At 38.5% G+C, this 11,122-nt stretch overlaps 1 protein-coding gene across 1 annotated transcript in view; it reads right to left on the bottom strand.

Annotated features, from left to right (window-relative positions):
* Positions 1-532: 532 nt before the first annotated feature.
* Positions 533-11,122, bottom strand: part of MATN3 (matrilin 3) — a 15,892-nt gene continuing 5,302 nt past the window's right edge. Inside the window, exons 3-8 of the mRNA XM_027690149.1 lie at positions 10,399-10,521; positions 9,844-9,966; positions 9,139-9,261; positions 7,177-7,299; positions 2,704-2,811; positions 533-1,007 (exon numbers count right to left, since the gene is read on the bottom strand). Of these exons, the coding sequence (XP_027545950.1) occupies positions 952-1,007; positions 2,704-2,811; positions 7,177-7,299; positions 9,139-9,261; positions 9,844-9,966; positions 10,399-10,521 (656 nt within the window). The 3' untranslated portion in view covers positions 533-951. The remainder of the gene's footprint in view (positions 1,008-2,703; positions 2,812-7,176; positions 7,300-9,138; positions 9,262-9,843; positions 9,967-10,398; positions 10,522-11,122) is intronic.

Raw genomic sequence — 11,122 nt, 5'->3', positions numbered from 1 at the left:
ATTCTAAAGCATTTGGATTATTATAGATGCCAGTGTACAAAAGTAGTAGATTCCTTTCACAATTAATTTTTTTAATTGTTAGCTTGTGTGTTTTCTTCTACAAGCACAACAGACACAAGTAGTCTCAGTAAAGTCCTTGGCATGACAATAGGAATGATTAACTAATAATTACTAATAATTGACTAATAAGTAAATCTTGCAGGATAAAAACCTTAAATTGGAGAATATCTGTTACCATTCTGAATATTAAACAACGTTTTTAATGCTTGAAATTACTGTTAAACCTTTTACCTACATTAATAAGTACTTGTAGGTTTTAAAATCAAATGCTTCTTTTTCCAACTATGTGACTTGGGGATAGTATCCTGTTTAATTCTGTGAATTTCTTCCATTTATGCCTCCTTTATCTTTAAGGTTTGTTTCTTTGTTTTTTTAAACCCTTTATTTCATAACACACATCTTTTAAGTTGTATACAAAAACACTTCCAACATCAGTGTGCCTATCATACTGTATTTTATTAAAATAAGTTACAAGATCCCAACTTACTTTCCCGTTTAACAGACAGAAAACATAGGCACATTTTTTTCTCTCTGTTTTGCCATTTCACAGTTTTATATAATTTGATATACTGTATCCATTCATTTTTTCTGTATTTACTTTGAAGTAAGAGAATAAAAAATGCAGCTACTGCAGAAAAGCAGTATCTGCTGCACTACTTGCAGAACAAACTGAAGCATAGCAGGTGTAGTGTTATGGCTATAAAGTGACTGTACATGAAGATCCTCAGGGTCACTGTATTTTCAAGACTGTTTTCTTCATGAAGTCTTCTTGGCACTTGTCAATAATAACAAACCAACTCCTGTTTTGTAAGCTGTGCAACAAAGTAAAGGCGAAAACTACAAAAAGGTTTGATTCTGAAAGATTATTTTAAAATCAAGCAGAAGGATAACTCAGACAACCTGCTGTCTGTCTTGATACACCCGCAGCTTCTCAGACACTTCATCTAGTGGCCAGTTGTTAAGGGCAATAAAATAGATGCCTATAGGATTTGTTTTATTTTTAATCTTTCTCATTGCTGCATTTTCAACACACAATCTGTTTTCTAGATGAGGTCAATACATGCTTGAACCACAGATTTCAAAACATTTTAGAGACCTGTCAAGGTCTGGCATCTTCCCAAATAATCTCAACAACCCTCACTTCTTAGAAGGAATTGGACCAAGTGACATTCAGGGCTGAGAAGTGCCAGATGATTGTCTGTGCTATGCTGTGTTTTCCAGGTTGTCTTGAAATGATGCTAGGGATACAAATCTGAAAGGAAGCCTCTATTCTTTATAATCAGGTAAAATCCTAACTTGAAACCACTGCATTTTTTTGCTTAACATTAGCTCTTGAGGCAGAAAAATTGATCTCTGAAGGACATGCTACTTCTAAGATGACATTACAGGTTTAGTTATCTTACTGTTCACTTTTAACTACTTAGATTCCCAGAAATATATATTATAATCAAAAAAATCAGTCTTCCCTTCGATTTTCCCAGGCAGATAAACTGAACTCCAAACACAGTGCAAAAAGAGAGATTTGCAATTAGATCTCATAAAAATAACTTTGAATTTATTCAAGCTCTGGGAAAGCCTTTTGTCCTTGGCAGAAGTTTTCATTTTACTTCCAGAAACTTTGGCAAACTGAAAAATTCTTTTATCTGTCTAAATTATGAGTTCATGTCTAAAACGTACTAGTTTGCTCTCCTTCACTGATTAATCCTAAATGGCCCATACTTCTTTGAAGCCCCGGGGATCAGGATGACTACCACTGACATAACGCTCCTCTAAATCAATCCCTCTTTGAACAAGAGCACCTTTTACAGAAAAAAAAATGCAGTTTCAAAAACTTCCAGCAAGGAAAATCTGCCACAATCTTTGGTAAATTGTAAGTGATCAACCACTCTCACTTTAAAAATTATGGCTTAGGATGGACCACAGCTTGTCCAACTTTAAATTCCAGTTATTAGTTCCTGCCTTGCCATCTGAGGGCATTTATTCCAGCATTCAGGTTTGTGTGGTACCACAGAGTTCACCGCTTTCTTTTTGTATGTTGTTTGGGTTTTTTTCTCCCACGTGTTTGTGGAATGTTGAATCTGGGAGCTGACCACATTTCTCAGCACCCTGCATTGCAGCTCTCCCATTTTCCTATATCCCAGGAGCTGGTTATTAATAGGCTCGCACATTTTCACAGAACAGAAGGTGCATGAAAACCACTTGGGACAGTGCCTGCCTGTGCAGATGGGATGCAGAGGAATACCACACCTAAGAGGACTCTTGTCACACTCCCTGTGAAGTTGTCTCTAAAGTTTTGAGACATAATAGGAGCACTCAAAAGTGAGCATTTGTTGTAACAGTAAAAGTCATCTGGAAGAATTATAAATAGATCAGTTCTTGATGTTCAACATGGCATATGTAGTCTAGGGGATGTGGCCATATCCATTTATTATATCTGTGTCATGATACTAACACTCTTCAGTAAAATGTGAAAACATAGTGGTGTTTGCAACAACCAAGATTTTTTTCCATAATTTTTCTAAAATCACATGGAAAATACTTTCTCTTTTGAGGGATATTTCTTCCCTGGTTTATATCAAAACAGCTACCTCTAAAATACCAGTAAAGTGCTGAATGCAGGAGCTCAAGTAAGAAAAAGGATATATTTTGTGGACAGAGCTTCAAGGCGCGAGGTGACTGAGTCCTGGAGGGCAGCTATGGCCTCACACTTACAGGACTCTTCAGTTGTTACGAGACTGCTCGTTATGGCTCCTAAGAGAGAAAACAGCATTTAGAGTATTTATTACAATTGCTGACCATTTAAATCCCAAGAAAATGCTTGATTCTGCAAAAGGAGTCGAACCCATGCTGTAAAACTACATAAAGCACGGCAACCCAGGGCAGTTGGGAAGGAGGGATGGCAGTGAATAGGGGCTGGTGTGTAGCCAGAGACCTGAGTGTCATAGTCCAGGACAGGAAAGAGAGAGCTTGACTCTAATGAAGAAGGAGGCAGAGCAGGGACTTCCTTTTCTGCCTACCTGGATCCTCTGCGCTCTTTAAATTAGACCATTATTGAGCAAAATATAAAAAGGGGCATGGGTGCAGGGACCAACTAACCCACCCCATCAGCTCCAATTGCTAGACAAGAGTGAATCTTCCCTTCACTTGTTATCTCTCTCCCTCTCATCCAGAATATCCCCAAGTGAAAAAGTACACCTGTAGAAGTACACCTTCTGCACCCTGGGAAGTAGAATGAATGTGCTCAGGTGATGCAGACTGAGAAGAACCTGCAGTCCAGGTCTCCATCTTAAAAGCAGTACTTTGACCATCAGACTGTTCACAAGGAAGGCCACTGGCATCACTGTAAACAGAATCTATTCACTTGGATGTATTTAAGGTCATGACTACCTTGTTGTGCTTCTTCTCAGAGGAATGATTCTATGATGAAATGGTTTGGGTTGGAAGAGACCTTTAAAGGTCATCTAGTCCAACCCACCTGCCATGGGCTGGGACACCTTTCTCTAGACCAGGTTGCTTAAAACCCCACATAAACTGGCCTTGAACACTTGCAAAGATGGGTCATCCACATCTTCTCTGGGCAACCTGTGTTCCAGTGCCTCTCAACTCTCATAGTAAGGGGTTTTTTCCTTATATCTAAATATATTTAAGAGAATCTAAATCTATTTATACAAAATCACAGTTGCTGCCCTGTCAAAGCTGTATTGTAGTGACATTTGGTGTACCCATCACTCCCAAACACAGGACTTCTGAGAATGCATTAGTCCAAAGTTAAGCCTCCAAGAGTTTTTAAGCCAAGCAAGAAGGCATGTAGTGATTTTAGACACAAAGAGTAGGTCAGTGCCAGAAATTCACTGCTTTGCATCAGTTTCTGAGATGTGGGTAGAATTTAGATACATAAGTCTCAGCTTGGGAAGGAACTAGAAGAATTGAATTTACCTCTTGGTAAATAATACCAAAAAATGAAAGCAGGAGCTTATGTATTAATTTTAAATACTCTGCATCAGAAGTTCAGCTAATTCATCAATGTGTATCACCCCACAAGTACTCTTGGTTTCTAACATTGGCAATATGTATGCATAGGGAGTATCTTTTTTGGTTCATGAGGTGTGGGCACAAATCCATTTCAATGTCACATAAATATAGATGGAGGGAACGACATCATTCTAATAGGCCCAAGTGAATTTATAATCTAGTAGAAAGACACAGCAATATCACTGGAGGAGCCAGTTAGTGTGACAGAGAAGTCACCAGTCTCTTAAGAAAGAGAAAGCAAGTATTGTCATACTCCACTGTAGTTCCATTGAATATTTCCTAGGTCTTGACCTCAGTCTTCCAGACTAACAGGGGAGCAGCCTCAGCTATCCTCAAGAATTCCCTTTTCTCCATAATTCACAAAAAACCCCAGGGTTCAAAGAGATGATAATTTCATTGTGGTATAATAATGTCAGGCATCAGCTGATGGCTGTGAGTTCTTAGCTGCATGAAAGACAACTTAACCTCACCTACTACATAAAGTAAATAAGTTAAGGCTTGCACTACTTGCTGCAGGCTGAGAACAAACATATCAACAGCTACTGCAGCACAGGTACTGTAGTGAGATAACCATCTACATCTGAGACCAGAATAATAAGTATCCAAAAGCAAAGACTTCTTAAAAGAGGGCCTACAGTTATGAAATACACTCTTAATGAGTTATCAAGAGGTATTACCTGTATGTAATACCTGTCTCTTCATATATTTTTTTTACATTGCTTGCAAAGGCTATGACAACAGATTATTCATTTATTTTTTCTGTAGATATATAAATGCATAACTGATCAATGTCAAAGTGCTGTAACAAGGAAACAATGGGAATGTTGTATCTGGATACATTTCTCTTTTGTTCTGAATTAGTTTGGCTCCTTTTTTTTTTTGGTTATCAATCATGCCATTGATATTGCCATTTTGCAGGAAATGAACAGATTCATTTCTAGCAGTGCAGAAATTCATTTGTCTTAGAGCCAGTGTTGAAACTGGTGTCTCCTTGATTCCAGTGGACCTGTATTTGTTCATCTCTCTTCTTTGGAACATTCCACTGGCTTTATGGTCAATGTACAAAGAAGAGCTGTTCAAGAGACAGCTGGAGGAAGGCCAGTTCAAAACATCACACCAACATGGTTGGTTTCCACCCAACTGCCAGTTAATTTTTTTATGTCTCATTTAAATTCTCCAATGACAGATACAGATCCTCCTTGGATTTTGTCTGTTTCAACAAAATTACTTTTCCAACCAATTTTGGCAATTGTCCAAGCATACTCTGAATTCTTCTTCAGTCCTTCTGTGAAACTGAGAGTCTTCCAGTATTTGATATTCAAAATATGGGACATTCCTGTTGCCACTGGGATGCCCAAAAAGTCATACAAAACATTCTAAAGTTGTGTTTTTACACTGTATTTGTGTTTAAGTCCAGACCAACAAGAAATTATTATTTTTGCAGATGGTGTTTGGCTATATCCACCTATTTTATAACTGTGCTCTCACACAGAGTCTTTGGCTACTTGATGTGATGGCAAGTTATTCCTGCTCTGAACCAGAGGTCATACTAGGTACCTTTTGAGGTCCCTGCCAACCCAACTTAACTTATCTGCATCAGGTTCAGCCAATATTTGATGCCATTATTGCCCATCTGAAGAGACAACAGTTTATGCTTGCCCCACTCAGCTTGGAGGAGTGGGCAAGAACATAGGGTTTAGCACTGCAGTAGTTCTTACACCAGTTCTGTTCCCCTCTGGCCCCCCACCATCCTCCAAAGGCTGGTACACAAATGAGACCCACATCCCACAGACAGATGCCCCAAAACCCCACCTTACCAATGCCCCCAGTTATTTCCATTTCATAAGGAAATGCATATTATAACAGATTACATTTTTAAATACAGTGAGTCCTTAAATGCATAGTGACAGATAAGAGTCATCTGTAGTTTTAAATACAGTAACTGCTATAACTAAAAAAGAAGGACCAAAGTAGCTCAAAACACTAGTGGAAAGAGGCATAAAAGAATGAAAAGGGATTATACTTCCTGGGAGCTTGCGAGCTGATGGAACATTTCTCAAACAGCTTAAAAAGATTTAACACATTGAAGAGAGGTGCTTCAGTAAATAAACATATTCAGAAAAAAAACCCCAACATTAAATTATTACTTGAGCATGTTTTCTTATCTGGATTAAAGGTAAAGCCTTCATAGCAATCACAGGTATATGATCCATCATAACTCACACAGACCTGCTCATAGTTATGGGTTCCTGGTGCATGTACATCAGCTCCTACAGAATGCACTTTGGAGGAACAGTTATCAGAAAACAAGATGACATTTTTTAATGCTTCCCAATGGCAATGCTTTTCCATGCTGGGAGCCTATCCTGTATGAATCTTACCAGGAACTACTGAGATGTGTAACTGATCTTGTCTTGGAGCAGCGAGACAAACTAATTGTCTTACTGTGGCTAAATACATTAATTAATACAAGGGATACCTCAGTCCTTGGTCCCTCTGACTGCAGCTACCTAACTCCACCAGATGTGAAGTGCCGTATGAACTCCAAAGGAATGCTAGGAAAAGTTTCCAGTACACAATAACTTGACAGTAAGGAGACTGGGAAGGAAAGAAACCCTTCTGAAATTATTACATTTTTACTGTAACACAAAGTCACTGAAGCAAAAGAAAGGAACAGCAACGTGAAATTCAGCCTGGAAGGGCGGATATCACATCAGACTGTCTTGCATGGTGTTACACAGGTTCCACAGGACTGCAAAGTTTGACTGAACCCAACTCTTCAATTATTTCTCAGTTCTGGGTTTGCTGAATATTTCATAAATAAGTGAAGGCTTTAGTTCTATGATACAAAGACTGAATGATAAGCAGTTACTAGCATTGTTGCATAATAAAGTTCTTTGCATTTCTGAATTTCGCTTGAAGTGGAAAAGGCAGAGTGACATAGAACTGCCTTGTAACACCTGAATGCATGTGAAAGTTTCTCAGACAGATTCAAATATATTAACCCACTAGTGAGAGCTATTGCAACACATGCACTTGGCTGGGGAGGCTATGAGGGGAAAGGGAACAGCAATCTGGTCTTACTTGAGCAAGTCTTCTTGTCTGAGTTGAGAGTGTAGCCTTGGTAGCAGTCACAGGAGAAGAGCAGATCATCTCTCACACAGACCTGCTCACAGTCGTGCCTTCCAGGCGCACACACATCAACAGCTGGGGGGGGCATTTGAGAAGAGAAGAATATTAATCAAGTTCCAAACTCAGCCTTTAGAGTTGGTGATAGGAATTCCCATTTGCAGACATGTCTTCATTTGGATTCAAACCAGCGTGTTTTTATTGCATGTCAGCATGCCATTAACCAGAGCAGGGTACACAGATTGTGTTTTTATCTGGCTATCAACATCACAAAATTAATACAATTTTTTGAATACTGGCAACACTTTTTTGCAGTTGTAACAGATTGCAAAAGGAATGGAACTAGCAAGGACACGATTACAAAACAATTATCCAACAGAATCTCAGAGAACAAATATCTGGATTTTAAGAGACTACTTGGCATTATTTCAGTTTTAATTGAGTTGGAGAAGACACTGTTTTGTGGAGTCAAAAGACCATAAACTGAAAAGTATACGTGGCTGCTAAAAAAAAGAGACATGACACCCACTGCCAGTTACAAAGTGGGCACTTTATGTGTGAGGCTGCTGTTTTCTGCCAAATTTAACACGTCAACTCTGAAAGGGCAAGCTGAGAAGGAGTTCCTATATTTGGATATCTTTGCAGTAAGGAGGGACAGTAAGGCACAAGGAAGGATAAAGGAAGGAGAAAGAAAGCAAGAGAGAAAGAGAGGAAGACAGAGAGAAAATGGAGAGAGAGAAAGAGAAAAAGAGAGAAAGAAAGGAAATGGGGAAGGGAAAGGGAATGGGAAAGAAAACGGAAAAGAAAATGGAAAAGAAAAAGAAAAAAAAAGTGGAAAGTACCCTCTCCTGGACCTAGACTATTTTTGCATCATTCACTGCATGTCTTTGTGATAGTTATCACAAAGACCTGGATGGTTGAGAAATCATTAGCAGCATACTGCAAAATGAGATTCAAAAGGGGAAAAAAGCAAGCATATTAGGAAAATAATTTCAAGTTTGGCTATGCAGGAGGAGAATCAGTGCTAAGAAATGAGCTTTGGATTGGACTCCCAAAGGGGATGCCTAAGTGAATCTACATTCCCTCACATGTTTATTGCCTCTCTATAATGCCAGGTGAGAGTTAATTCTAGGCAACATATTTACAAAATCAGATCTTAAACTAAACAAGAAGAAATACTGAGGCCCTCTGGCTTCACCTCTTTGAGATGTGACACCTGTTACTTAATTGGAGAGATTTGCCTAGGAACCTCCTGGAACTGAAAGCTTAAGTTCAACACTTTGTCACACAATGTAGTAAGGAAAAGGATTATAGTCAAGTGGGAAAAAAAAGGAATTTCTCTAAATAAATCATCAGTGAGACATCCAATGAAATTAACAGTGAAGTTCAAACCCTAATGACGTGAAGAAAATATAGAATACATATTATCAATATATTTACTTATATATTCTTAAGTATCAGCTACATCTATGTTCCTGTTCTCCACAAGAGACCAGCACTGGGAAAGAGCAATCACACTCATGATGATACAGACTTCAGTCTCTCTTCCAGCACAGTCCTTGCTCTCCTTCATCTCATTCCCTTGTGCTGCTTTGCTGAAGAGATTTCTGACATGGGTAATGCACATCACATACAGGATATGGGACTTTATGCTCCATGGATGTAAAAATACTGTGAAGTCCTCAAGGATACGCTAAAAGCTGTTTTAATATTACCAAATACAAGCTTCACACAACTGTAGAAGAGTCATGGGTCTGAAATTACTACTGTTCATATGAAGAAACAAAGTAGTCCTGTGTTTTAAGCAGTTGTACATAAACTCTTGGATAATTTATCAGGAAAATAACACAAGTTAACCTGATTTTTAAAAGCTACTTGCTTTTAGCTGAACACAGTATTTCCTTAATCAGATTTTACCTGAGCAAGTCTTCTTGTCTGGATTCAGAGTGTATCCTTCATAGCAGCCACAGCTGTAGGATCCATCGTTACTCAGACAGACTTGTGCACAGTCATGCCTTCCAGGTGCACACATGTCTATGGCTATGGTGAACCATGGTTAAGAAAAGAAACCTGTTAATCTCTCCCAGACACTCAAGAGTTTTAAATGCTCAACATTTATAATTACAATTTAATTAGGAATCAACCAGTGTCCTACTACATTATTATATTAAGCTGCAGACAGCTGAATTCAGTTACTAATTATTTAATGGAGAAGGCAGATACCAGGACTGCAAGACATGACTATACCACATCTCATGCAGTTCTTACTTTCATCAGCAATTCCAACAGTCCTGAACATCTCCAGTAAGGATGAAGCTAAAAAAACCAAGATGAGCAATAATCTGCCCTGTATCAAACTAAGCAGCTAAGCAATGTTTATGAAATACTGTGAAGACCACGAAATGGAAGATAAGTGCCAAATTGCATTTTTTAATTAACAAATATAAAGAAAATTGCAATTTAGTTGTTATTGGAACCAAGGGGAAAGTCTACAGGTGAGTTCTCATTTTAAGGATTGATGTCTATAAGCAATTTTTCAAGTAGAAATAATGAGGGTAAGTCACAGAAAACATGTCCATATCTCCATGGGTTTCATATATTCAAGTAGCCTTTAATTCTTACCTGAGCAAGTCTTCTTGTCTGGATTCAAGGTGTAGCCTTCATAGCAGTCACAGACATAGGATCCGTTGTTACTCACACAGATCTGATCACACGCGTGCCTTCCTGGGGCACACATGTCCACAGCTGCAAGATGCATGGGAGAGAAACAGTTCATTGTTAATAAAAAGTAGTTCAGATGGAGTGCACATTCACATTTTTTAATATATTTTGATTTAGAGTCAGCTCAAAAATGGCAATACTAATTGAAGGAATTAGAACAAGTGGTAGGAGAAAATATCTATACAGTGTCTGCATCTGAAGACTTTGTTTTGACATCTGGCCCTCATGAATGGATATGTAGGCATAATTAAAAAGGATGGTGATGGAAACAAACTACTACTCACCATTACTTGCAGCAGATTTTTATTCATTATTCATTACTAGATTTATTATTATTGAAAAAGATACGGATGTTCAGTGTTTCAACAGAAGTATGCAAGTAGCTCCTCAAACCCAATTGTGGTGTTAAAAAGTGAATTTTTTTTCTAGTTGGTCACAATCACCAAATGAACATACCTGAGCAGGTTCTCTTATCTGGATTCAGAGTGTAGCCTTCATAGCAATCACAGAGGTAGGATCTGCCATTCCTCACACAGAACTGCTCGCAGTCATGGATCCCAAGGGCACACACATTCACAGCTACAAAGGGCATTCACAGAAAGATACTTCAGTCATCCCAAAGGAAAGGAACAGTCATTAATCATTCATGATTACAGAAGTACATCTTGCACTGTTTGCTGGATTAGTGGTAGTAAATGTCAATGCTGTGTCACTGTCTGAAAAACTTACAGGTCTCCTTTGCATCATTCTGTAGCCAGCAGGGAGAGGTCATGAATGTCACTGAAATAAATCACCACCTGAGGTGGCGGAGGAAAAGATGAATTGAAAAGAGTGCAACAGGGAGAGATTTTAAGCATTTAGCAACATTACACTGGAAATGAGAAATCAGCTATGAAAAGGACCTTCTGGCTTTTTATACCCAGTCCTTTCTATTACAACCAGCTGAAATAATGCTAAAATGTATCAGTCATTGTCTGGTGGCTTACGAACTTCAGCTCACTGGCACAGAACCTGATCTATGAGTTGTTGCTGCACTGGAAAACACTCCCACGTAAACTGAAATGCAACAGAAGGCAAAATGAAATTAATTGAGAGGAAAGGGAAAAGGGAAAGGGAAAGGGAAAGGGAAAGGGAAAGGAAAAGGAAAAGGAAAAGGAAAAGGAAAAGGAAAAGGAAAAGG

The sequence above is a fragment of the Neopelma chrysocephalum genome, unplaced genomic scaffold, assembly GCF_003984885.1.
Source record: "Neopelma chrysocephalum unplaced genomic scaffold, ASM398488v2 Primary Assembly neopelma1_80b, whole genome shotgun sequence".
Classification (NCBI taxonomy): Eukaryota; Metazoa; Chordata; class Aves; order Passeriformes; family Pipridae; genus Neopelma; species Neopelma chrysocephalum.
The sequence above is the reverse complement of the archived record's forward strand: the minus strand, read 5'-3'. Positions and strand labels throughout refer to the sequence as shown.